Below are 25,301 nucleotides of genomic sequence, written 5' to 3'. Positions count from 1 at the left end.
TTGGGGTTCTGGTATGGGCAGGCATAAGCTACGGACAATGGACACAACTGCATTTTATCGATGGCAATTTGAATGCATAGAGATACCGTGATGAGATCCTCAGGTCCATTGTCATACCATTTAGCAATCACCTCATGTTTCAGCATGATAATGCACAGCCCCATGCCACAAGGCTCTGTTCCTGGAAGCCGAAAATGTCCCAGTTCTTCCATGGCCTGCATACTCACCAGACATGTCACCCATTGAGCATGTATGTTCGGGATGCTCTAGATAGACGTGTAACACAGCATGTTCCAGTTCCCGCCAATATCCAGCAAAGCCATTGAAGAGGAGTGGGACAACATTTCACAATCAACAGCGTGACCAACTCTACACGAAGGAGATGTGTCATGAGGTAAAATGGTGGTCACACCAGATATTGACCTTTTTTAACCTCTAGGGTATGTGGGACGCTAGCGTCCCATCTGGCCAACATCCAGTGAGGTTGCAGAGCGCCAAATTCAATTACAGAAATGCTCATTATAAAAATTCAGAAAACATATCTTACATAGGTTTAAAGATTACCTTCTTGTTAAACCAACCAGTGTCATATTTATAAAATGCTTTTTGGCGAAAGCATACCTAGCCCAGAACATACCTAGCCCAGAACATAGCCCAGTTGACAAATTATTACAAACAGTAACCAGCCAAGCAGAAGCGTTACAAAACTCAGAAATAGAGATACAATTAATCCCTTACCTTCCTTTTGTTCGATGAAGTCTCTCTTTATCCAATAACATACATTTTGTTAGCGCGTTTTCTTCAGTAATCCACAGGCTCAAACTCAGTTAAAAAAATCCAAATTGTATCCGTGAAGTTCATAGAAACATGTCAAACAATGTTTATATTCAATCGTCAGGTTTTTTAGCCTAAATGATCTATAATATTTCAACCGGAAAAAACTACTTCCTGAATGGATTTCTCAGGTTTTCACCTGCTAAATCAGTTCTATTATACTCACAGACACTATTTTAACAGTTTTTGAAACTTTAGAGTGTTTTCTATCCAAATCAGTTATACCAGTTATATGCATATCCTATCTTCTGGGCCCGAGTAGCAGGCTGTTTAATTTGGGCATGCTTTTCATCCAAAATTCTTAAAGGTATTTTATTGTACCTTTATTTAACTAGGCAAGTCAGTTAAGAACAAATTCTTATTTTCAATGACGGCCTAGGAACAGAACTCAAATCAAATCAAATCAAATGTGCTCTAGCATCACGTCATTTCCGGTCACAACTTGCAGGCTTGTTTTCAAATTGCTGTGCGTTTTGTTGCCAACCTATTTTGCTACCTGACAACTTTACGGGTTTCACTTTTTAATTACCGTTCATATATTTATTTTTTCCTCAACTTTTTCACTCCGGACGCTTTATCTGGACACGATTCGTCAGGACCTCCAACAGCCGAAGCTAAGTAGTAACATTAACATGATGCCTTCTAATTGCAGCCGCTGTGCTCGCCTTACGGCGAGGATAGCTGTACTGCAAGCCCAGCTTCAGACGCAATCGTTAGGCAAGGGTAATTTCAGTGTAGGAAAGGATGAAACAGCGTCTGTGCCACCAGTAAGTACAGATAGTAGTATAAATCCCCTGGCACAGTCCCCGCAGCCGGACAACTTTCTCACGGTTTCTGGAAGGAAATGCTGTAGGAACGCTCAACCGGTGTCGCTCAATCAGCCGACAGAAACTTTCAACCGGTTCTCCCCATTAAGCAGCGGGTCGGTGTCAGAGGCCGAGTCTTCTCTGGTCTCTACTCCTCCCGTTACGGGGTCTGAGACGCCGAAGCTTCCCACCATTAGCTCTGACAAATTGAAAACTCTAGTCATTGGCGACTCCATTACCCGCAGTATTAGACTTAAAGCGAATCATCCAGCGATCATACACTGTTTACCCGGGGGCAGGGCTACCGACGTTAAGGCTAATCTGAAGATGGTGCTGGCTAAAGCTAAAACTGGCGAGTGTAGAGAGTATAGAGATATTGTTATCCACGTCGGCACCAACGATGTTAGGATGAAACAGTCAGAGATCACCAAGCGCAACATAGCTTCTGGGTGCATATCAGCTAGAAAGATGTGTCGGCATCGAGTAATTGTCTCTGGCCCCCTCCCAGTTAGGGGGAGTGATGAGCTCTATAGCAGAGTCTCACAACTCAATCGCTGGTTGAAAACTGTTTTCTGCCCCTCCCAAAAGATAGAATTTGTAGATAATTGGCCCTCTTTCTGGGACTCACCCACAAACAGGACCAAGCCTGACCTGCTGAGGAGTGACGGACTCCATCCTAGCTGGAGGGGTGCTCTCATCTTATCTGCCAACATAGACAGGGCTCTAACTCCTCTAGCTCCACAATGAAATAGGGTGCAGGCCAGGCAGCAGGCTATTAGCCAGCCTGCCAGCATAGTGGAGTCTGCCACTAGCATAGTCAGTGTAGTCAGCTCAGCTATCACCATTGAGACCGTGTCTGTGCCTCGACCTAGGTTGGGCAAAACTAAACATGGCGGTGTTCGCCTTAGCAATCTCACTAGGATAAAGACCACCTCCATTCCTGTCATTACTGAAAGAGATCATGATACCTCACATCTCAAAATAGGGCTACTTAATGTTAGATCCCTTACTTCAAAGGCAATTATAGTCAATGAACTAATCACTGATCATAATCTTGATGTGATTGGCCTGACTGAAACATGGCTTAAGCCTGATGAATTTACTGTGTTAAATGAGGCCTCACCTCCTGGCTACACTAGTGACCATATCCCCGTGCATCCCGCAAAGGCGGAGGTGTTGCTAACATTTACGATAGCAAATTTCAATTTACAAAAAAAAAAAATGACGTTTTCGTCTTTTGAGCTTCTAGTCATGAAATCTATGCAGCCTACTCAATCACTTTTTATAGCTACTGTTTACAGGCCTCCTGGGCCATATACAGCGTTTCTCACTGAGTTCCCTGAATTCCTATCAGACCTTGTAGTCATTGCAGATAATATTCTAATCTTTGGTGACTTTAATATTCACATGGAAAAGTCCACAGACCCACTCCAAAAGGCTTTTGGAGCCATCATCGACTCAGTGGGTTTTGTCCAACATGTCTCTGGACCTACTCACTGTCACAGTCATACGCTGGACCTAGTTTTGTCCCATGGAATAAATGTTGTGGATCTAAATGTTTTTCCTCATAATCCTGGACTATCGGACCACCATTTTATTACGTTTGCAATTGCAACAAATAATCTGCTCAGACCCCAACCAAGGAACATCAAAAGTCGTGCTATAAATTCACAGACAACACAAAGATTCCTTGATGCCCTTCCAGACTCCCTCTGCCTACCCAAGGACGCCAGAGGACAAAAATCCGTTAACCACCTAACTGAGGATCTCAATTTAACCTTGCGCAATACCCTAGATGCAGTTGCACCCCTAAAAACAAAAAAAAATGTCTCATAAGAAACTAGCTCCCTGGTACACAGAAAATACCCGAGCTCTGAAGCAAGCTTCCAGAAAATTGGAACGGAAATGGCGCCACACCAAACTGGAAGTCTTCCGACTAGCTTGGAAGGACGGTACCGTGCAGTACCGAAGAGCCCTTACTGCTGCTCGATCGTCCTATTTTTCTAACTTAATTGAGGAAAATAAGAACAATCCGAAATTCCTTTTTGATACTGTGGCAAAGCTAACTAAAAAGCAGCATTCCCCAAGAGAGGATGACTTTCACTTTAGCAGTGATAAATTCATGAACTTCTTTGAGGAAAAGATTATGATTATTAGAAAGCAAATTACGGACTCCTCTTTAAACCTGCGTATTCCTCCAAACCTCAGTTGTCCTGAGTCTGCACAACTCTGCCAGGACCTAGGATCAAGAGAGACGCTCAAGTGTTTTAGTACTATATCTCTTGACACAATGATGAAAATAATCATGGCCTCTAAACCTTCAAGCTGTATACTGGACCCTATTCCAACTAAACTACTGAAAGAGCTGCTTCCTGTGCTTGGCCCTCCTATGTTGAACATAATAAATGGCTCTCTATCCACTGGATGTGTACCAAACTCACTAAAAGTGGCAGTAATAAAGCCTCTCTTGAAAAAGCCAAACCTTGACCCAGAAAATATAAAAAACTATCGGCCTATATCGAATCTTCCATTCCTCTCAAAGATTTTAGAGAAGGCTGTTGCGCAGCAACTCACTGCCTTCCTGAAGACAAACAATGAATACGAAATGCTTCAGTCTGGTTTTAGACCCCATCATAGCACTGAGACGGCACTTGTGAAGGTGGTAAATGACATTTTAATGGCATCGGACCGAGACTCTGCATCTGTCCTCGTGCTCCTAGACCTTAGTGCTGCTTTTGATACCATCGATCACCACATTCTTTTGGAGAGATTGGAAACCCAAATTGGTCTACACGGACATGTTCTGGCCTGGTTTAGGTCTTATCTGTCGGAAAGATATCAGTTTGTCTCTGTGAATGGTTTGTCCTCTGACAAATCAACTGAAAATTCTGTTTTAGGACCACTATTGTTTTCACTATATATTTTACCTCTTGGGGATGTTATTCGAAAACATAATGTAAACTTTCACTGCTATGCGGATGACACACAGCTGTACATTTCAATGAAACATGGTGAAGCCCCAAAATTGCCCTCGCTAGAAGCATGTGCAGGGGCTAGGGTCAGTTTGTTATATCTGGAGTACTTCTCCTGTCCTATTCGGTGTCCTGTGTGAATCTAAGTGTGCATTCTCTAATTCTCTCCTTCTCTCTTTCTTTCTCTCTCTCGGAGGACCTGAGCCCTAGGACCATGCCCCAGGACTACCTGACATGATGACTCCTTGCTGTCCCCAGTCCACCTGGCCATGCTGCTGCTCCAGTTTCAACTGGCCTGGGCCCTAGGACCATGTCCCAGGACTACCTGACATGATGACTCCTTGCTGTCCCCAGTCCACCTGGCCATGCTGCTGCTCCAGTTTCAACTGTTCTGCCTTACTATTATTCAACCATGCTGGTCATTTATGAACATTTGAACATCTTGGCCACGTTCTGTTATAATCTCCACCCGGCACAGCCAGAAGAGGACTGGCCACCCCACATATGCTCTCTCTAATTCTCTTTCTTTCTCTCTCTCGGAGGACCTGAGCCCTAGGACCGTGCCCCAGGACTACCTGACATGATGGCTCCTTGCTGTCCCCAGTCCACCTGACTGTGCTGCTGCTCCAGTTTCAACTGTTCTGCCTTATTATTATTCGACCATGCTGGTCATTTATGAACATTTGAACATCTTGGTCATGTTCTGTTATAATCTACCCGGCACAGCCAGAAGAGGACTGGCCACCCCACATAGCCCGGTTCCTCTCTAGGTTTCTTCCTAGGTTTTGGCCTTTCTAGGGAGTTTTTCCTAGCCACCGTGCTTTTACACCTGCATTGTTTGCTGTTTGGGGTTTTAGGCTGGGTTTCTGTACAGCACTTTGAGATATCAGCTGATGTACGAAGGGCTATATAAATACATTTGATTTGATTTGATTAGGAACAGAACTGCCTGTTCAGGGGCAGAACGACATATTTGTACCTTGTCAGCTTGGGGGTCCAACGTTCTAACCACTAGGCTACCCTGCCGCCCCAACCACTAGGCTACCCTGCCGTATCCGTGACCAACAGATGCATATCTATATTCCCAGTCATGTGAAATCCATAGATTAGGGCCTGAAAAATGTATTTCAATTGACTGATTTCCTTATATGAACTGTAACTCAGTACATTTTTTAAAATTGTTTCATGTCGCATTTATATTGTTGTTCAGTATATTTTATTCCTGTAAAAGGTATGGAATGTTGCACAAGCCCAGCTGTTACTCAATGGGAATTTGCATGGTTAGAGTGCCACCATTAGTGAACATCAAGGCGGTGGCCCGTTCCTGTAGGTTCATGCTCTACAACATCCGCAGAGTACGACCCTGCCTCACACAGGAAGCGGCGCAGGTCCTAATCCAGGCACTTGTCATCTCCCGTCTGGATTACTGCAACTCACTGTTGGCTGGGCTCCCTGCCTGTGCCATTAAACCCCTACAACTCATCCAGAACGCCGCAGCCCGTCTGGTGTTCAACCTTCCCAAGTTCTCTCACGTCACCCCGCTCCTCCGCTCTCTCCACTGGCTTCCAGTTGAAGCTCGCATCCGCTACAAGACCATGGTGCTTGCCTACGGAGCTGTGAGGGGAACGGCACCTCAGTACCTCCAGGCTCTGATCAGGCCCTACACCCAAACAAGGGCACTGCGTTCATCCACCTCTGGCCTGCTCGCCTCCCTACCACTGAGGAAGTACAGTTCCCGCTCAGCCCAGTCAAAACTGTTCGCTGCTCTGGCTCCCCAATGGTGGAACACACTCCCTCACGACGCCAGGACAGCGGAGTCAATCACCACCTTCCGGAGACACCTGAAACCCCACCTCTTTAAGGAATACCTAGGATAGGATAAAGTAATCCTTCTCACCCCCCCCCCCCTTAAAAGATTTAGATGCACTATTGTAAAGTGGCTGTTCCACTGGATGTCATAAGGTGAATGCACCAATTTGTAAGTCGCTCTGGATAAGAGCGTCTGCTAAATGACTTAAATGTAAATGTAATGTAAAACATCTGAGAAAGAGAAATAAAAAAATATATATATATTGTGGAACAGTAGTTGGTGACATATTATATCTCAAACCTAGACTTTTAAATCTCTTAGGCACCCCCTACAAAAAAACAACTGTAAATGTACGTTTTTATTTGGTTTGCTGCATCTTGGGCTCCGTCGTCGTCTGGGGAAGGGTTCCAAAACATTTCTGCAGCATTGAAGGTCCCCAAGAACACAGTGGCCTCCATCATTCTTAAATAGAAGAAGTTTGGAACCACCAAGACTCTTCCTAAAGCTGGCTGCCTGGCCAAACTGAGCAATCGGGGGAGAATGGCCTTGGACAGGGAGGTGACCAACAACCAGAGTTCATCTGTGGAGAACCTTCCAGAAGGTGACAGCATCAGGCTGTGGGGATGTTTTTTAGCGGCAGGGACCAGAAGACTAAGTCAGGATCAAGGGAAAGATGAACAGAGCAAAGTACAGAGATATCATTGATGAAAATCAGCTTCTGGGACGAAGGTTCCCCTTCCAACAGGACAATGACCCTAAGCACACAGACAAGAAAAAGCAGGAGTGGCTTCGGGATAAGTCTCTGAATGTCCTTGAGTGGCCCAGCCAGAGCCCGGACTTGAACCCGATCGAATATCTCTGGAGAGACCCGAAAATAGCTGTGCAGTAACACTCCCCATCCAACCTGACAGAACTTGAAGATCTGCAGAGAAGAATGGGAGAAACTCCCCAAATACAGGTGTGCAAAGCTTGTAATCGCTGCAAGAGGTGCTTCAACAAAGCACAGAGTAATGTGTCTGAATACTTATGTAAACGTGATATTTCCTATGCTTTTTTGTATAAATTTGGAAGAAAAAATGTAAACCTGTTTTTTCTTTGTCATTATGGGTAGATGTGTGTAGATTGATGAAGGATAAAAACTATTTATCAACTTTAAAATAAGGCTGTAACGTAACAAAATGTGGAAAAAGTCAAGGGGTCTGAATACTTTCCGAATGCACTGCATATGCTTTAGAAAGACACTTACAGTTTAGGCAGAAAATACAGGGAAAAAAGTGACTAATTCTCGGGATGGAACTTTTGTAAAATAACGGAAATATTCAAACCTAGTTCATAGTTTTAGAGAACTGTGTGTAAGTGAAAGTAAAGAGAACACAGACAGAGTGTGTGTGAGTTCGTGTGTGTCACAGATAGCAAGAGAGAGGTACTCACCATGGCGACATAGTACTGTAGTTCACTCATCCTTCCGGGGTCAAAGCTAGGGCCAGAGGTGAGGCTGGGACCCCTCTCCGCCCACTGTTGCCTCTCTCCACTCTCAGCTCTATGTCTTTCTCCCTTATGCTCCTCTTCCTCCGCCACACATCCCCTCAGATCTCCCCCTCTGTCACACAGCTCCTCAAGTCCTGCGACACAAACACACAGAAGTGGCAATGTAGACAAGCGTAGAGTATATTTAGCTGTGTAGAGAGATTAACCTAGGATGTGTAGGATTGTGCTTTTTTGTTCATTTATTTGCATTTGTAAGAAAAAGGGGCCGGAGTGCAGGCTGCCTTCTGAGAATTCGTATGTTTTTTTTTATTTTTTATTTATTTTTAAAAAATTTTGCCTTTATTTAACCAGGCAAGTCAGTTAAGAAAAAAATCTTATTTTCAATCACGGCCTAGGAACAGTGGGTTAACTGCCTGTTCAGGGGCAGAACGACAGATTTGTACCATGTCAGCTCGGGGGTTTGAACTTGCAACCTTCCGGTTACTAGTCCAACACTAACCACTAGGCTACCCTGCCGCCCCGTGATCAACAACAAAAAAAAAAAAACACTTCCTTCCATTCTGCTAGCAAACTTGCAATCTTTGGACAATAAAAATAGATGACCTACGCGGAAGACTAAACTACCAAAGGGACATTAAAAACTGTAATATCTTAATGCTTCACAGCGACATGGCTGAATGAAGACACTATCAACATACAGCTGGGTGGTTATACGCAGCACTGGCAGGATAGAACAGCGGCATCTGGTAAGACAAGTGGCGGCGGACTATGAATTTTTGTAAATAACAACTGGTGCACGATATCTAAGGAAGTCTCGAGCTATTACTCGCCTGAGGTAGAATATCTCATGATAAACTGTAGACCACACTACCTACCTAGAGATTTTATCTGCATTTTTCATAGCTGTTTACATACCACCACAGTCAGAGGCTGGCACTAAGACAGCATTGAATGAGCTGTATTCCGCCATAAGCAAACACGCTCACCCAGAGGTGGCGCTCCAAGTAGCAGGGGACTTTAATGCAGGGAAACTTAAATCAGTTTAACCAAATTTATATCAGCATGTTAAATGTGCAACCAGAGGGGAAAATAAAACTCTGGACCACTTTTACTCCACACAGAGATGCATACATACAAAGCTCTCCTACCATTTGGCAAATCTGATCATAATTCAATCCTCCTGATTCCGGCTTACAAGCAAAAATTAAAGCAGGAAGCACCAATGACTAGATCAATAAAAAAGTGGTCAGATGAGGCAGATGCTAAGCTACAGGACTGTTTTGCTAGCACAGACTGGAATATGTTCCAGGATTCCTCTGATGGCATTGAGGAGTACACCACATCAGTCATTGGCTTCATCAATAAGTGCATCGATGACGTCGTCCCCACAGTGACCGTACATACAGTGGGGCAAAAAAGTGTTTTGTCAGCCACCAATAAATTCATTAAAAATCCTACAATGTGATTTTCTGGATTTTGTCTGTCATAGTTGAAGTGTACCTATGATTAAAATTAAAGGCCTCTCATCTTTTTAAGTGGGAGAACTTGCACAATTGGTGGCTGACTAAATCATTTTTTGCCCCACTGTACATACCCCAACCAGAAGCCATGGATTACAGGCAACATCCACAGAGCTAAAGGCTAGAGCTGCCGCTTTCAAGGCGCGGGACTCTAACCCGGAAGCTTATAACGAATCCCGCTATGCCCTCCGACGAACCGTCAACACAGGACTAAGATCGAATCATACTACACCGGCTATGACACTCGTCGGATGTGGCATTAGACTACAAAAGGGAAGCACAGCCGAGAGTTGCTCAGTGACACAAACCTATCAGACGAGATAAACTACTTCTATGTTCTCACATGCATGAGAGCATCAGCTGTTCCGGAAGACTTTGTGATCACGCTCTCTGCAGCCGATATAAGACCTTTAGACAGGTCATCATTCACAAGGTCACAGGGCCAGACGGATTATCAGGACGTGTACTGGAGGCATGCGCTGACCAACTGGCAAGTGTCTTCACTGACATTTACAACCACTCCCTGTCCAAGTCTTTGATACGAAGGGGGGGACACTCTTGGGGGGGGACCCAAACTGCTACAGACCTATATCTATCCTACCATGCCTTTCTAAGGTCTTCGAAAGCCAAGTCAACAGATTACCGACCATTTCGAATCTCACCATACCTTCTCTGCTGTGCAATCTGGTTTCAGAGCTGGTCATGGGTGCACCTCAGCCACGCTCAAGGTCCTAAACAATATCTTAACCGCCATCGATAAGAAACAATACTGTGCAGCCGTATTCATTGATCTGGCCAAGGCTTTCGACTCTGTCAATCACCACATCCTCATCGGCAGACTCGACAGCCTTGGTTTCTCAAATGATTGCCTCGCCTGGTTCACCAACTACTTCTCTGATAGAGTTCAGTGTGTCAAATCGGAGGGTCTGCTGTCCGGACCTCTGGCAGTCTCTGGTGGTGCCACAGGGTTCAATTCTTGGACCGACTCTCTTCTCTGTATACATCAATGAGGTCGCTCTTGCTGCTGGTGAGTCTCTGATCCACCTCTACGCAGACGACACCATTCTGTATACTTCCGGCCCTTCTTTGGACACTGTTAACAACCCTCCAGGCAAGCTTCAATGCCATACAACTCCCCTTCCGTGGCCTCCAATTGCTCTTAAATACAAGTAAAACTAAATGCATGCTCTTCAACCGATCGCTACCTGCACCTACCCGCCTGTCCAAAATCACTACTCTGGACGGCTCTGACTTAGAATACGTGGACAACTACAAATACTTAGGTGTCTGGTTAGACTGTAAACTCTCCTTCCAGACCCATATCAAACATCTCCAATCCAAAGTTAAATCTAGAATTGGCTTCCTATTTCGCAACAAAGCATCCTTCATTCATGCTGCCAAACATACCCTTGTAAAACTGACCATCCTACCAATCCTCGACTTTGGCGATGTCATTTACAAAATAGCCTCCAATACCCTACTCAACAAATTGGATGCAGTCTATCACAGTGCAATCCGTTTTGTCACCAAAGCCCCATATACTACCCACCATTGCGACCTGTACGCTCTCGTTGGCTGGCCCTCGCTTCATACTCGTCGCCAAACCCACTGGCTCCATGTCATCTACAAGACCCTGCTAGGTAAAGTCCCCCCTTATCTCAGCTCGCTGGTCACCATAGCATCTCCCACCTGTAGCACACGCAGGTATATCTCTCTAGTCACCCCCAAAACCAATTCTTTCTTTGGCCGCCTCTCCTTCCAGTTCTCTGCTGCCAATGACTGGAACGAACTACAAAAATCTCTGAAACTGGAAACACTTCTCCCTCACTAGCTTTAAACACCAACTGTCAGAGCATTTTACAGATTATTGCACCTGTACATAGCCCACCTATAATTTAGCCCAAACAACTACCTCTTTCCCAACTGTATTTGATTTATTTATTTATTTTGCTCCTTTGCACCCCATTATTTTATTTCTACTTTGCACATTCTTCCATTGCAAAACTACCATTCCAGTGTTTTACTTGCTATATTGTATTTACTTTGCCACCATGGCCTTTTTTTGCCTTTACTACCTCCCTTCTCACCTCATTTGCTCACATTGTATATAGACTTGTTTATACTGTATTATTGACTGTATGTTTGTTTTACTCCATGTGTAACTCTGTGTCGTTGTATCTGTCGAACTGCTTTGCTTTATCTTGGCCAGGTCGCAATTGTAAATGAGAACTTGTTCTCAACTTGCCTACCTGGTTAAATAAAGGTGAAATAAATAAAAAAAATAAAAAATAAAAGGATACTATTTTTGACAATATATCGTATTGTATGGACTATAAATCGCAATATTATTTTTTGCGCTAGTTGGCTGTACTTGCACCAAAACTCCAGTATTTTTTTTTTCAATGACTGATCAAAACTTGTTTTCTCTCTTTTGCCCCTGAGCAGCAGACATATGATGAGCAATAAGATTGGAACAACGAATCGCAATAAAAATCACAGCACATATCCTATCGTGAGGTCCCTAGCAATTCCCAGCCCTTACCGTCATGTTGGTGGTTTCTAGCTGGACGTATGTGGGTACCTGTCATGTTGGTGGTGTCTAGTTGTGGCTCCAGAAGGTTGAAGGAGAGAGTGTGGTTCAGCACGCTGAGGTTTCCACTCTCTTCTCTTCCTGCCGCTCTCTCCCAACTTCTCTCTCTTCCCTCTGTTATCGCTCTTGCATCACCCTCTCCACTTAATTCACCCCTCTCTCTGGAGAGTCGGAGGACCACTGCTTGAGCGTCTGGTGAAACAAATATAATAACTATACTAACAAAATTATAATGACAATAACAATAGAGAAAGCACTTCTCTCAACAAAGACACTGCAGGACTCTACAGTGCAATCATTATACACACTTTTGGGCCGGTGCAAACCATATTGATGTTACATGAGCACATTTGCAAAATTATTTTGGAGCTCAGAAATGGCTAAATAAAAGTGACTGACAAAAAAAGATGGCAATGGGGGCTTGTGGATTTGCCTTCATTTACCTTTAAAGTTTATGTTTGATTTGAATATAGTCTCAGATAGACATTCTTGGGAATAGAGAATCAGTGCTTGATCTCTGGCACCGTTTGAAGTTTGAGAAGCTAGCACTTTAAGGATTGAGTGGTCCAATCAGTGAGTTTAAGCAGAGCGGTTTAAAACATAAAATGTTCCTATTGATTACCTTGTGCCAAGCGAGCAACTTCCTCCCCCTCCTGCTCTCTCTGCACCATGTGCGTGTCAGCTGCAGCTCTGTACTGTACTGTAATGTGTGAACTAGATGATGGTTCCTGTAGTAGATGTTGGTTCATCCAGTCTTTGGGCTCGTCCCACAGCGAAGGAAGAGAAGACCCTTCTGCCTGCAAAACAAACACACACAGGTACCTCTGCTGGCTGGCTCAGAAGGCCTTGACCATTGAAAAAACGGATGATAGCAAATAAACTACACCACAAGCCTAATTCAAGAGTCCCATAAGTATAGTTTTTGGCATGCTACACAGAACCAACATTTGCAGAGGCAGAAAGCAAAAGTGCAAGTCAGTATCTCTGTTAACAGGAGGTGACAGAAATGATCTGTGTAGAAACACTGTTTGAGTGTGAGTATATGTACCTGTGTGCTGAGCAGTCTCAGTGCTTCTGTCCAATGGGAGCGTAGTAAACTCTGCAGTCTGCTCACAAGCTCCTCTCTTTGCCCTTCGAGCCTCCTCCTGCTCTCCTCCAACAAAACAGACTGCTGCTTGGAGTGGGCCAGCCTGAGAGAGAGACACACACACACACACACACACACACAAAATGGTCAGAAACCACTACGAGTGCAAAAACCAACCTGGTGTGATAAACTTTCCGTGTGTGTGTGTGTGTGTTACCTGGTCTGGTAGTCCTGGGTGAGTGTCAGTGTGTGCTGCTGGTGTTGCTGTAACTGGGAGGAAAGTTCTCTCTCATGGCGAGCACTCAGATCCAGCAGCTGATTCCTGAAAACACACGTCAAACACTGTGGAAGTGTGTGGGTTCAAGTTTCAATGTCACATGCACAAGTACAGTGAAATGCCTTTCTTGCAAACTCAGAACCCAACAATCAATAACAATGAAATACTGTAAACACACAAGAAAGAAGAAGTATGGAGAACACAAGAAGTAAGTAAATAAGCGTACTATATACAGGGTCAGTTCCAAAAGCATATTTACAATGTGCAGGGATATTGGAGTGATGGAGGTAGATATGTATAAGGGGTAAGGTGACTAGGAAACAGGATATAAGACAACAGAGTAGCAGCAGCTTGTATGTGAGTGGGTGTGCGTGTGTGTAGACACTATTAATGTATGTGCATTATATGTTTGAGTGAACAGATGATGGAGTGAGTATGTAGGGCCCTGTGAGTGCGCACAGGGCCCTAACAAAGTTAATTCACATAGTCCGTGTAGCTATTTTGTTAGCCATTTATAAGTCTTATTGCTTAGGGATAGAAGCTGTTCAATAATCTGTTGGTGTCAGACTTGTTGCACCGGTACAGCTAGCTATGCAGAAGCAGAGTCTTTAGCAATTTTCCGGGCCTTCCTTCCACACTGACTGATACAGATGTCCTGGATGGCAGGGAGCTCGGCCCCAGTGATGTACTGGGCTGTCCGCACAACCCTCTGTAGCGCCATGTGATCGAGGGCGGTGCTGTTGCCATACCAAGCAGTGATACAGCCAGTCAAGATGCTCTCAATGGTACAGCTATAGAACTTTGAGGATTTGAGGGCCCATGCAAACTTTTTTTAACTCCTGAGGGGGACAACGAGGAACTTGAAGTTCTCGACCTGCTCCACTGTCAATGTGGACTACTACGTTTCCTGTAGTCCACGATCAGCTCCTTGGTCTTACTGACGTTAAGGGAGAGGTTGTTGCTCTGGCACCACACTGCCAGGTCACTGACCTCCCTGTAGGCTGACTTGTTGTTGACGGTGATTAGGTCTACCACCGTCGTGTTGTCAGCAAAGTTGATGATGGTGTTAGAGTCGTGCGTGGGAGTACAGGCGGGAGCTCTTTTTTGAGTGTCAGCATGGCGGAGGTGATGTAGCCTACCCTCACCACCACGGGTTGGCCCGTCAGGAAGTCCAGGATCCAGTTCCCGAGGGAGGTGTTCAGACCCAGAGTCCTAAGCTTGGTGAGCTTATTTACAATGACGGCCTACACAGGCCAAACCCGGACGACGCCGGGCCAATTGTGCGTCGCCCTATGTGAGAATGAACAGCATTCTCACATAGGTATTCCATTTATCTAGGTGGGTGAGGGCAGTGTGTAGAGTGATTGAGTCATCTATGGATCTGTTGGAGCGGTATGCAAATTGGAGTGGGTCTAGGGTGTCTGGGATGGTGGAGTTAATGTGTGCCATAACCAGCCTCTCAAAGCACTTCATGATTACAGAAGTGAGTGCTACATGATGGTGGTCATTAAAACATGTGGGGATTACAGACTGGGACAATTAGGGTGAAAATGACCGTGAAAATGCCTGCCAACTGTCCTGCGCATGCTCTGAGAACACACCCTGGAATACCGTCGGGCCCCACGGAATTGTGGGTGTTGCCCTGATTGAAGACCTTTCATGTGGTCCTCGGAGAGCGAGATCACCCAATCCTCTTGGTCGGGGAAGGCCCTCACACCCAGCACAAAGCATGCATAAAATGCATTGAGTTAGTCTGGTAAAGAGGCATCGTTGGGCAGATCACGGTTGGGTCTTCCTTCGTAATCCATAATGGACTGTAGCCCCTGCCACATGTGGTGGACGTCGGAGGCTGTGTAATATGATTCCACTTTGTTCCTATATTGTCCTGCTCGTTTGATGACTCTGCAGAGGTCATAGCAGGACTTCTTGTACTTATTCCTGTCTATTATTATTATTATATTATTATATTACTATGGCCGTAGCCTTAGGGTTGTCTATGATAGCTGTGTGTGGTAGCCCAGTTCTTTAGTTTAGCACCAACATTGGTGTTAATCCAAGGTTTTTGATTGGGGAAGCAGCGAACCCTCACCGTGGGGACGTCGTCGCTGATGCATTTTCTAATAAAGCCTGTAACAGAGGTGGTTAGCTTGTCAATGTTATCGGCACAGTCTCAAAACATATTCCAATCAGCGTTAGCAAAGCAGTCCTAATCTCTGTTTCTGGTGACCATTTATCAATGGAGCAAGTTTTAGTTTCTGCTTGTAAAACAGTTAGCAGAAGTACAGAGTCATGATCTGATTTGCCAAATGGCAGACGAGAGAGGGCCTTGTATGCTTGCGGGTAAAATAACTGGTCTAGGACTTTATCACCCCCTAGTGGCGTTTGTGTTTACCTGTGCTGTTCTTTCAGGGCAATGTGTTCCTGCTGTGAAGCTGACAGTCTCTCAGTCTCCTGTTTCAGCTTTACTTCCAACTGAGAATGCTGGGCTTCAAATCGGGCCTACACACACACACACACACACACACACACACACACACACACACACACACACACACACACATTTTGTAAACAAACCCCCAGACCCCCAAATTTGTAAACAACCCCCCAGAGTCATAAGATCTTGTAAACACAGACAAATAGATATGTACCTGTTCCAGAGCCCAGTCCATGCGCTCCGTGTCCCACTCTCTCCGCGCCTCCAGTTTCTCCTCCTCCAGCTGTAGCAGTCTCCACCTCACTTTGGCCAACTCTCCCCTCACCTCCTCCAACACCTGTCTTACCTCCAACAAATGCTGCTCCTCTCGCTGCTTGCACTCCTACAAACAAACACATGCACATACACACACAGGATGGTGTCAATTTAGAATGAACTCCAATTCAAGATGCTTTGAGTTATTTAAAGGACATTGATTCCATTAGGTACACTGCACAATTTTAAAAAACACTTCATAAATGGAAATGCTAGTTAGAGACTGCTGTTAGTTGCTAAATAAGAGCTGCTTTCAAGGCTTCCGTTTGCGGCAAACATGTTACTTAGTAACAATTTCAGTTGAATGATTTAAACGGACATTCCAAAATGTTGGACAGGAGAGACAAACCCACCCTCTCCTCTTGTAGTTGATTGGCTAGCTGGACTGTCTGGTCCTCCAGCGATCTTCTCTCATTGGCTGTTTGCTCCTGGAGGCAGGTCAGAGCAGTCTGGGCTTCCTGGGCATGTAGATGCAGCCCGTCTCGCTCCACACACAAGAGCTCACACTCACGCCTACATTCACACAGAGACCCTTCCAACTCCACCAGCCGCAGGTCCTACACACACACACACACAGATAGGTGTAAATGATAGTTTGAGAGTATGTGACTGTGTGTGTGAGTTACTCACCAGCTGTCTGTTGGTTATCTGTAGTTCCTCAGTGTGTTTCTGCTCTTGCTCCAGGGCCTCGGCAACCTGAGCAAGAGACTGCTCTAATTGACCAAGGGTCTGGAAAACAAACATGCACGCACACACTCGTAGTGACATTTGTGAATCCTATGTAATAACAACAGCCAATGACAGTCGCGCCACTTGGTTTGGTATAAATATGTGGGATGGTGGTGTGAAAATGTAACCACTGTCAAATTCAAACAGAGCTATGGATGCAAGGCAGCAACATGTTAAATCTTTGTAAGCACATAAATACTGTGTTTGTGCTACCTCTTGCTGCTTTGTATGTCGTCTCTCCGCCAGCTCCTTCTCTTGCTGTAGTCTCTTCACTCCCTCACTCTTCTCCTGCTCATGTTTCCTCCAGCCTTCAACCACCTTAGCCAGGGTCTGATAGACATACACACAGGTTATTAGTAATATATGGTGACAGCTCCACCTTTGCCTCTGATATTTTCACCATATACAGTATGAGTGAAAAGTTTGGACACACCTACTCATTTGTATTTATTGGGGATCCCCATTAGCTGCTGCCTATTCTTCCTGGGGTCCAAACACACCAAAGCACCCACATTACATATAAAACTAAATATAAAACAGTGAACTATGTTTGTACTAAATGAGCTAAAGATAAAACAAGCATATCCACAACAGAACATTTTCAATACCACCATACAACATCAATGTGTGCGTAAGCATGTTTTTGTACCTGTGTCTCTCATTCAAGGGTATTTCTTTATTTGTACTATTTTCTACATTGAAGAATAATAGTGAAGACATCAAAATTATTAAATAACATGGAATCATGGAATCACGTAGCAACCAGAAAAGTGTTAAACAAATCAAAATATGTTAAAAGTTAATTTGTGGAATTTCTTTCCTTAATGCATTTGAGCCATCAGTTGTGTTGTGACAAGGGAGGGGTGGTATACAGAAGATAACCCTATTTGGTAAAAGTCCATATTATGGCAAGAACAGCTCAAATCAGCAAAGAGAAACGACAGTCCATCATTACTTTAAGACATGAAGCTCAGTCAAAACGGAAAATGTCAGTAACTTTTAAAGTTTATTCAAGTGCAGACGCAAAAACCATCAAGCGCTAGGATTAAACTGGCTCTCATGAAGACCACCACAGGAAAGGAAGACCCAGAGTTAGACCCAGAGTTACCTCTGCTGCAGAGGATAAGTTCATTAGAGTTAACTGCACCTCAGATTGCAGCCCGTCACAGAGTTCAAGTAACAGACACATCTCAACATCGACTGATCAGAGAAGACTGCGAGAATCAATGGATATTAAACGGGTGAAAATCTGTCCTTTGGTCTGATGAGTCTAATTAGTAGATTTCTGGTTCCAACTGCCATGTCTTTGTGAGATGCAGAGTAAGTGGACAGATGATCTCTGCATGTGTGGTTCTCACGTGAAGCATGGAGGTGGTGTGACGGTACTTTTCTGGTGACACTGTCTGTGATTTATTATATTTATTTAGGCAAACTTAACCAGCATGGCTACCACAGCGATACACCATCCCACCTGGTGTGCACTTAGTGGGACTACCATTTGTTGGTCAACAGGACAATGACCCAAAACACACCTCCAGGCTGTGTAACCGCTATTTGACCAAGAAGGAGAGTGATGGAGTGCTGCATCAGACGACCTGGCCTTCACAATCACCCGACCACAACCCAATTGAAATGATTTGGGATGAGTTGGAGCGCAGAGTGAAGGAAAAGCAGCCAACAAGTGCTCAGCATATGTGGGAACTCCTTCAAGACTGTTGGAAAAACATTTCAGTTGAAGCTGGTTGAGAGAATGCCAAGAGTGTGCAAAGTTGTCATCAAGGAAAAGGGTGGGTAATTTGAAGAACCGAAAATCTCAAATATATTTTGATTTGTTTAACACTATTTTGGTTACTACATGATTCCATGTGTTATTTCACAGTTTAGATGTCTTCAATATTATTCTACAATGTAGAAAATAGTACAAATAAAGAAAAATTCTTGAAAGAGTAGGTGTGTCCAAACTTTTGACAGGTACTGTAGATCCTAAAGATGTGCATGTGTGTGGGAGAGAGCTAGAGAGAGAGAAACAGAGAGAGCGCAAGAGTGTATATGAGTGTAAGGTGTGTCCACACCTTATCCAGCTGCTCGATCATGACGTCCTTCTTCCGGTCAGCTGACAAAGCGAGAGCCAATCTTTGCTGCAGCTCCAGAGCCTTACTCTGCAAAACCAGCACGTGCCGCTCACACTGCTAGAGACACACTTAACGTCACAAACCTGCAGCCCCTGCACGTCACACTGCTCCAGACTAGGGTTGTCCCGAAACCAATATTGGGATAGTGGTACCGTGACAACCCTACTACAGACGCACAGTTACACACCAGGCAGCACCTGCCCCTCACACACACACACATCTGCCCCTCATACTGGCACATAGAGAGGGGTTAGACACTGACCAGGCTATAGCAGGCTAAAGCAGGGCTGATCCTCAGGAATTGGAAGGTATTGGGGCCAAAGATCATATCAGGATCAGTGTTTGTGTGTTTACCTTGCGGCTGGTCCTCTCCCTGTCTAGGCTCTCCCTAAGGAGAGTGGCTTCCGGGGAGGAGAAGACACCATCAGAACGCAGATGAGAAGAATAACGCGGGAACAACTCCTCTAAACCTCCTACCCCACCACTGGAGAAGAGAATAAGAAAAGTGCAATTTGTTTTACATTTAGTCAAATACGTACCGACTACATAGCTATTATAGAGAAAACAAAAATATATCAAAAAACTAAAATAGAGAAGGTGTATAGTGTTACCCAAGTAGCTGTGAGGTGCTGTCACTGTTAAATGACTGGTTGGGACTCTCTGTAACACTGCTGCCTCCTGCAGGACAATAGAGGGAATACCATATTGGCAAAGTTTGTGTGTGTTTGTGAGAGTGGCGTGTCTGTCTGTCTCCTTTTTCTTCAGTGCGTGTAATCCATTCCCTGAATCCCAGCCCCCTAGGCACAGATCTAAGAGGATTGGATAGGTGTAAGCAATATGGTGGTGGTTCCAACTAGGGTTGGGTGATGTCAACCTCTGTCCTATCGTGTGATTATTTTCCCATAAAACATTGTTATATACGATGCGATCACCCCCCAAAAAGTGTGCTAAAACTACAGTTGTGCTATAGCGCAAAATAAAATGCAACTCAAGCCCGGTGAGGAGGATTTGATGGCTCATTGTGTCAAAAACCGCACTCAGGTCGATGTTGAGGGCATCAGGAGAGGTGGTCATTGACAACTTTGAGGATTGCAGTTTCAGTACTGTGGAGGGAGTGGAAACCAGAATGGGAGGGCTCGGAATAGGTTGATGATTAGCAGGTGGGTTTGTAATTAAGAGGCAACAGTCCGTTCCAGAGTCTTGGCAAGGAAGGGAAGGTTGGTAATGGGGTGGAAGTTATTGAGGATGGTAGGGTCTAGCCCTGGCATTTTTAAGATGGTGGTGATAGCAGCTGTTTTGCAGTTGGAGGGGACTGTTCCGTGGGCAAGGGAGAGATTAGAGATGTGTACGATATATGGACAGCGAGCAGACTGATGAGAAAAGTAGAGAGGATCCAGGGAGCAAGTTGTAGTCTTGGATGACATGAGTTTTGAGATGGGGCAAATTCTGAGACGGGTTTCAGGGGTGACGGTTGGGAGGTTAACAGGGGAAGGTGCGGCTGAGGGAGAATTATCAGTCAGTGATGAGTTTATTTGGGTGAACTTGTCCTTGAAAAACTGAAGGAAGGAGTTGCAGAGTTCAGTGGAGGAAGTAGAGAAGGTGTCATCATGGGCTGAAGTGGTTTGCTGACAGTCGAGAACAGTCTGGGAGTTCTTATTGAATGATGTTTGAGAAGTAGGCAGACCTGGCAGCATCTGTTGGTGGAGAGGTAGTTTGTAGGCCTCAGCGTGGGCAGTGAGCCCAGACTTCCAGCTCAGGCGCTCCAGTTGGCAGCCAGCTTGCTTCAGGGCGAGAGCTCAGGGGTAAACCAGGGGGAGGAGAAGGAAACAGGTTTAGTTTGGATTGGGTCCAGAGAGTTGAGGGAGACAGAGCAGTGTTTGAATTGAGCAGCTAGTTCACCAGGTGTGTTGGGGGGTGTGGTCAAGGGGCAGGGCAGCGCAATTGGCATCAGAGTTGGAGGCCAACAGCTTTGATGTTATGGAAGGAGATAAGGCATTTGTCAGTGTTGTGGGGTGAGTATGAGGGCAGAAATTAAGTATATTGTGATCAGATAGTGGAACAGAGATGGGGAAATATTAGTTAAGTTGAGGCCAACAGAGCAGATGAGATCTGGTATGTTTCCCTTGATGTGAGTGGGAAAACTGACAAGTTGGGTAATATTAACAGTCCAGAACAGCAATGAAAGAGGCAGGTTTTGAGTGATGAGTCCATGTGAATATTCATCATCTCCAAGCAGGGAGAGAGTGGGACAGCAATGGTGAGTAGTCCAGACAGGAATGATTCATTAACTTCAGGAAGACAGTACACAAGGATAGTGGTAATAGAGCAGGATGATTTGTAAGCAATGTATTCAAACGAGATAGTAGGGACAGAGTTCAGCTATTTTGATTTACAGTTACAGTATACAGTAGAGCAAGGGCGGCACCACGGCTGGTGGAGTGGGGGTGACACAGGTAGCCATAACCAGCAGGAGTAGCATGGTTAAGAGAAAATAAATTACTGGGTTGTTGCCAAGTTTCAGTTAGGAGGAGGAAGTCTAGCTTGTTGTCAGATATTAGTTCATGGAGCAAGGGGGCTTTGTTCATTGATCGAGTGTTGAGGCGAGCAAAGTTAGTATTGTCAAACAGAGGTGAGTTTATGGATAGTGGTACAGTAGGTTGAAGGGGACGTAGTCAGTCATGGTTTACTGTACAAGATGGATTGGAAGTAGGGCGTGAGTGAGACGAGAGAGAGTTAATGTTGCTACCAGTAGTATAGTTGACAGACCAGTTGCGATGTGAGCTATGATGCAGGTAGCAGCGTCTACGTAGGATGCCCGATGAGTGGGCGGGATAAGGACATCATAGGAGAGCCGGAGCCGATAGTTATTATTCATGCGACGAAAATCAGGGGGGAGTAGTATTTGGTCGGGATAAAACAGGGAGTGGGAATCCATACTATTCCAGGGCAGAGAGCAAACAGGAGGAACAGAGAGGAGCCCGTGGGCAGGTGCATGACAGAAATTTAGATCAAATAAAATTACAGATGAATCCACACAGAAACCCCCACGGTTAGCAAAACAGCAAGCCATAGCCCAACTAGCCTACTCTAAACCAGCTAGCACTAGAACCCACAGTCAAAAACACGTGAAATACAATCCTCGCCAGCAGAGCAAAAGAAAGAGAGCGGAAACCTAATGAGATTGACGGCAGGGGTCCATGCGATGGCAAAAGAGTGGATGCTAGGTCGGGGAGCGCTTCGGTGGAGAGGCCCTATAACTAGCCAGAGAAAAAACAGGTAGCGGCAGGAGCTACTCCGGGCCGCAGGAGAGTCAGAGGGAAACCCGATAGGTATTCCAGAGGGAGATATGGCGAGGGACATCCAAAATAGATACATTCCCTAGGCAATAATCCAAAAGGTGGGTCAGACAACCAGGAGGCTTGCGATCAGAGGAAGAATACAGGCAGATGATCACAGCAGCGCAATCCAGACTATTTTTTTAATATGATTTGTCAGTACATTATGTAAATGTTTTGCTGATACAGTGGTTCAGTTATAGGTTTCTAGCTTTCTAGTTAAATAGAAAGCTAGCTTACACTAATAAGCCAAGGTTGTCAAAGTCATAGAACTTTGGTAGTTGCACTTCTGATTATACTATTTACATAATTAAATGAATACTTTGCTTGTGACTGACAGGTAACAAAATAAAGAACGTCAAAGTGGAACTCCATTGTGGCCTTGTTTTCCATATTTTTTTTTGCAAGAGGTAGATCTTGGTTTACATTTGGACTTGGCATGTGATCTTAGGCTTGAAAAAGTTGTTGACCACTGGGCTATAGCAAATAGGAATAGGCCAATTAGAATGTCACCTGTCCTGCGATACTTTTTACTCCACGGCACCAGTCAAGTTCAAATACGCTAAACCGTCGATCACATGTCGTCGCCATAGACGATGGCTGTCAAACATTGTCAATAGATAATTCCATCATAATATCGCCCCACCCTAGTTTCACCTCCATCATGCCCTCTGACAAGTCAGGTGGATTTTTATATATATATTTTTTTACATATTGTGGACATCCATCCATTCCTCTATGATCTGTGCCTATGGGGGGGTACAGGCTATGGGTTGGTTTGGGATAGAAGGAGAGTCTCCAGGGTCTCACCCTCCGTCTCCAATGTGGGTGTGCTTCTCAGCATGTTTTGAAGGTGAGCTCTGACATTCTCCATGTCCTGGATATGTCTCCTGCCATTCTGCAACCAACACACCAACATGTCACACACACACAATCGCACACATACAACAAACACGTGTCGGATGTAAGGGGTAAGTTACACTGAGTCTGCTGCTGTAGTCCACACTGGTGTTGAGATTATCACCCATCTCCTCTACCAACACCCTATCTTCCTCTCCCTCCTCCTCCTGTCTCTCCCTGGGGGAGGGGCTATGAAGGTTCAGGGGGGATCTATCCATACCCCCTTCCTCCCCCCCCAGCTGAGGCGAAGAAAACTGAAATGACACCTGTCTGGAGACACAGAGATAGTTAGAGTGAGACATGACACTGTCCATCAACCAGTCTGTCTATTTGCATGTTGAAAACCCAGTCTTATTTCTGGGCAAGGGGGGGGTGAGGTTGTTTCTGGGAGCATAGGGATTGTTTCTGGACAGGGCTCGGGTTACCTGTGAGTGTGGCCTGGTGATGGTTGACCTTTGGCCTGGAGATCTCGGGTGAGTTGCAGCGAGGAGTAGAGGCGGGCTGTGACCTCACAAGACTCATCCCACGGGGAACGGTGCGAGGAAGGCCAAGAGCGGATCAGAGAGGGGGAGGCTTGTTTAGAAAGGGAAGCAGTGAGGATAGAAATGGGGGGAGGAGAAGTGGGGGCTGATATATGCAAAGGTTCTTCACACCTGGTTGATGCCATCCCTGAACAGAGTAAACAGTCAGTGTAGAAAATACTGAATCAGTCAGAGTTTCTGTACAATCACCAAAACCACATGAGCTAGTTACAGTTGAGCTAGTTACTTATGTTCACAAATAATAACTTTCGCAGTGTACTCGTTCGTCAGCTAACGTTACTTAGCTAGCAAACTAGCCAACGTTAACTGTTGCAGTACATTTGATTGTTCTGAAAAAAGTTCATATTTAATTCGCTAGTTAATTAGCAACAAAATAAACCAAAACATTAACCAACTTAGTGAGCAAATAACACAGAGGTAACGTTAGTCAATTAACGTTAACTAGGCAATTTTGATGCCGTTTGTTTGTTGTGGCAACGTCGGTAGTCCAGCAACAGGAAAGTGACTAACCCTAAGATTTGGCTGTATAAAGTTATGACGACAGCTAGCAATATGGGAGACCAACATTTTCAAATCAAGCTAGCGTACTGTAGATTATAGTGACGCATAACGGTAAAACAAACTCAGCTAGCTAACAAGCGACATTAGTTTAGTATGACTCTGGTTAGGCTCAACCTACCTATCGGTTGAGAGTGGCTGTGTACGTACCCGCTACAATTGGAAAACTCCCGGGCGCGAAAAGGTAGTGGATAGCTAACTTACTGTGCCAAGCTATCCTTCAGTGGTAGCTTCTAGCTAACGTTACCAGGAGGCTATCAACATCTAGTCCGTATATTGATGCTCTTTGGTACAGTGCTAACGGGGGGAACTCCCGGGGCCTGATTTAAAAAGCAATAATAAAAAAAATCGCGCTTGATTGTGTTAACTAGCGGCACTTCCGCTTGTTTAAGATACGACACGTCCGGTATTGAAGTCTTACACACCAGTCGTTTCCTTCTTCTCTAGTATAATAATGGCGTTCGAATGTGCATGCCGCCACCTACTGCGCATGTTGAAAATAAAAATATCCCAAAAACGGAAAATATTTGTGGTGGTTGGGGAACCTTCATACAAACAGTTGTGTAAAATAATTTCAAGTACTACTTAATAGTGGTGGAACTAGAGTTTTATACATGGGGTGGCCAGGGGGTGTCCAAGGCTACTTCGGGGGTCCAAATGTTGGTTATGTTTCCACTTGCCTCTAAAGAAAGGTATATTTAAAGCATTCTTATTGGTTGGTTCAACTCTGATTTGATTTATTTCACCTTTATTTAACCAGGTAGGCAAGTTGAGAACAAGTTCTCATTTTCAATTGCGATCGGGCCAAGATAAAGCAAAGCAGTTCGACACATACAACACAGAGTTACACATGGAGTAAACCAAACATAGTCAATAATACAGTAAAAACAAGTCTATATATACGATGTGAGCAAATTAGGTGAGATAAGGGAGGTGAAGGCAAAAAAAGGCCATTGTGGCAAAGTAAATACA

At 44.8% G+C, this 25,301-nt stretch overlaps 1 protein-coding gene across 7 annotated transcripts in view; it reads right to left on the bottom strand.

The window, feature by feature from the left end:
* cntrob (centrobin, centrosomal BRCA2 interacting protein) overlaps positions 1-24,632 on the bottom strand; it is a 38,893-nt gene extending 14,261 nt beyond the window's left edge. For 3 of the 7 annotated variants that reach the window (XM_035789001.2, XM_035789005.2, XM_035789006.2), the window contains exons 1-17: positions 24,480-24,632; positions 23,655-23,898; positions 23,310-23,499; positions 23,140-23,227; positions 19,606-19,672; positions 19,349-19,478; positions 18,935-19,051; positions 17,076-17,192; positions 16,764-16,862; positions 16,487-16,690; positions 16,033-16,200; positions 15,777-15,883; positions 13,325-13,429; positions 13,069-13,210; positions 12,643-12,817; positions 12,012-12,212; positions 7,854-8,044 (exon numbers count right to left, since the gene is read on the bottom strand). In XM_035789001.2, the coding sequence (XP_035644894.1) occupies positions 7,854-8,044; positions 12,012-12,212; positions 12,643-12,817; positions 13,069-13,210; positions 13,325-13,429; positions 15,777-15,883; positions 16,033-16,200; positions 16,487-16,690; positions 16,764-16,862; positions 17,076-17,192; positions 18,935-19,051; positions 19,349-19,478; positions 19,606-19,672; positions 23,140-23,227; positions 23,310-23,499; positions 23,655-23,896 (2,343 nt within the window). In that variant the 5' untranslated portion in view covers positions 23,897-23,898; positions 24,480-24,632. Of the gene's footprint in view, positions 1-6,802; positions 7,074-7,853; positions 8,045-12,011; positions 12,213-12,642; positions 12,818-13,068; positions 13,211-13,324; positions 13,430-15,776; positions 15,884-16,032; positions 16,201-16,486; positions 16,691-16,763; positions 16,863-17,075; positions 17,193-18,934; positions 19,052-19,348; positions 19,479-19,605; positions 19,673-23,139; positions 23,228-23,309; positions 23,500-23,654; positions 23,899-24,450 lie in introns of those variants that run through there. The other 4 variants (XM_052464367.1, XM_035789002.2, XM_035789003.2 and 1 more) reach the window with 4 other exon arrangements.
* Between the last annotated feature and the right edge of the window lie 669 nt (positions 24,633-25,301).

Source organism: Oncorhynchus keta, chromosome 16, assembly GCF_023373465.1.
Source record: "Oncorhynchus keta strain PuntledgeMale-10-30-2019 chromosome 16, Oket_V2, whole genome shotgun sequence".
Classification (NCBI taxonomy): Eukaryota; Metazoa; Chordata; class Actinopteri; order Salmoniformes; family Salmonidae; genus Oncorhynchus; species Oncorhynchus keta.
Note: the sequence above shows the minus strand (reverse complement) of the source record. Positions and strands in the feature narration are given on the sequence as shown.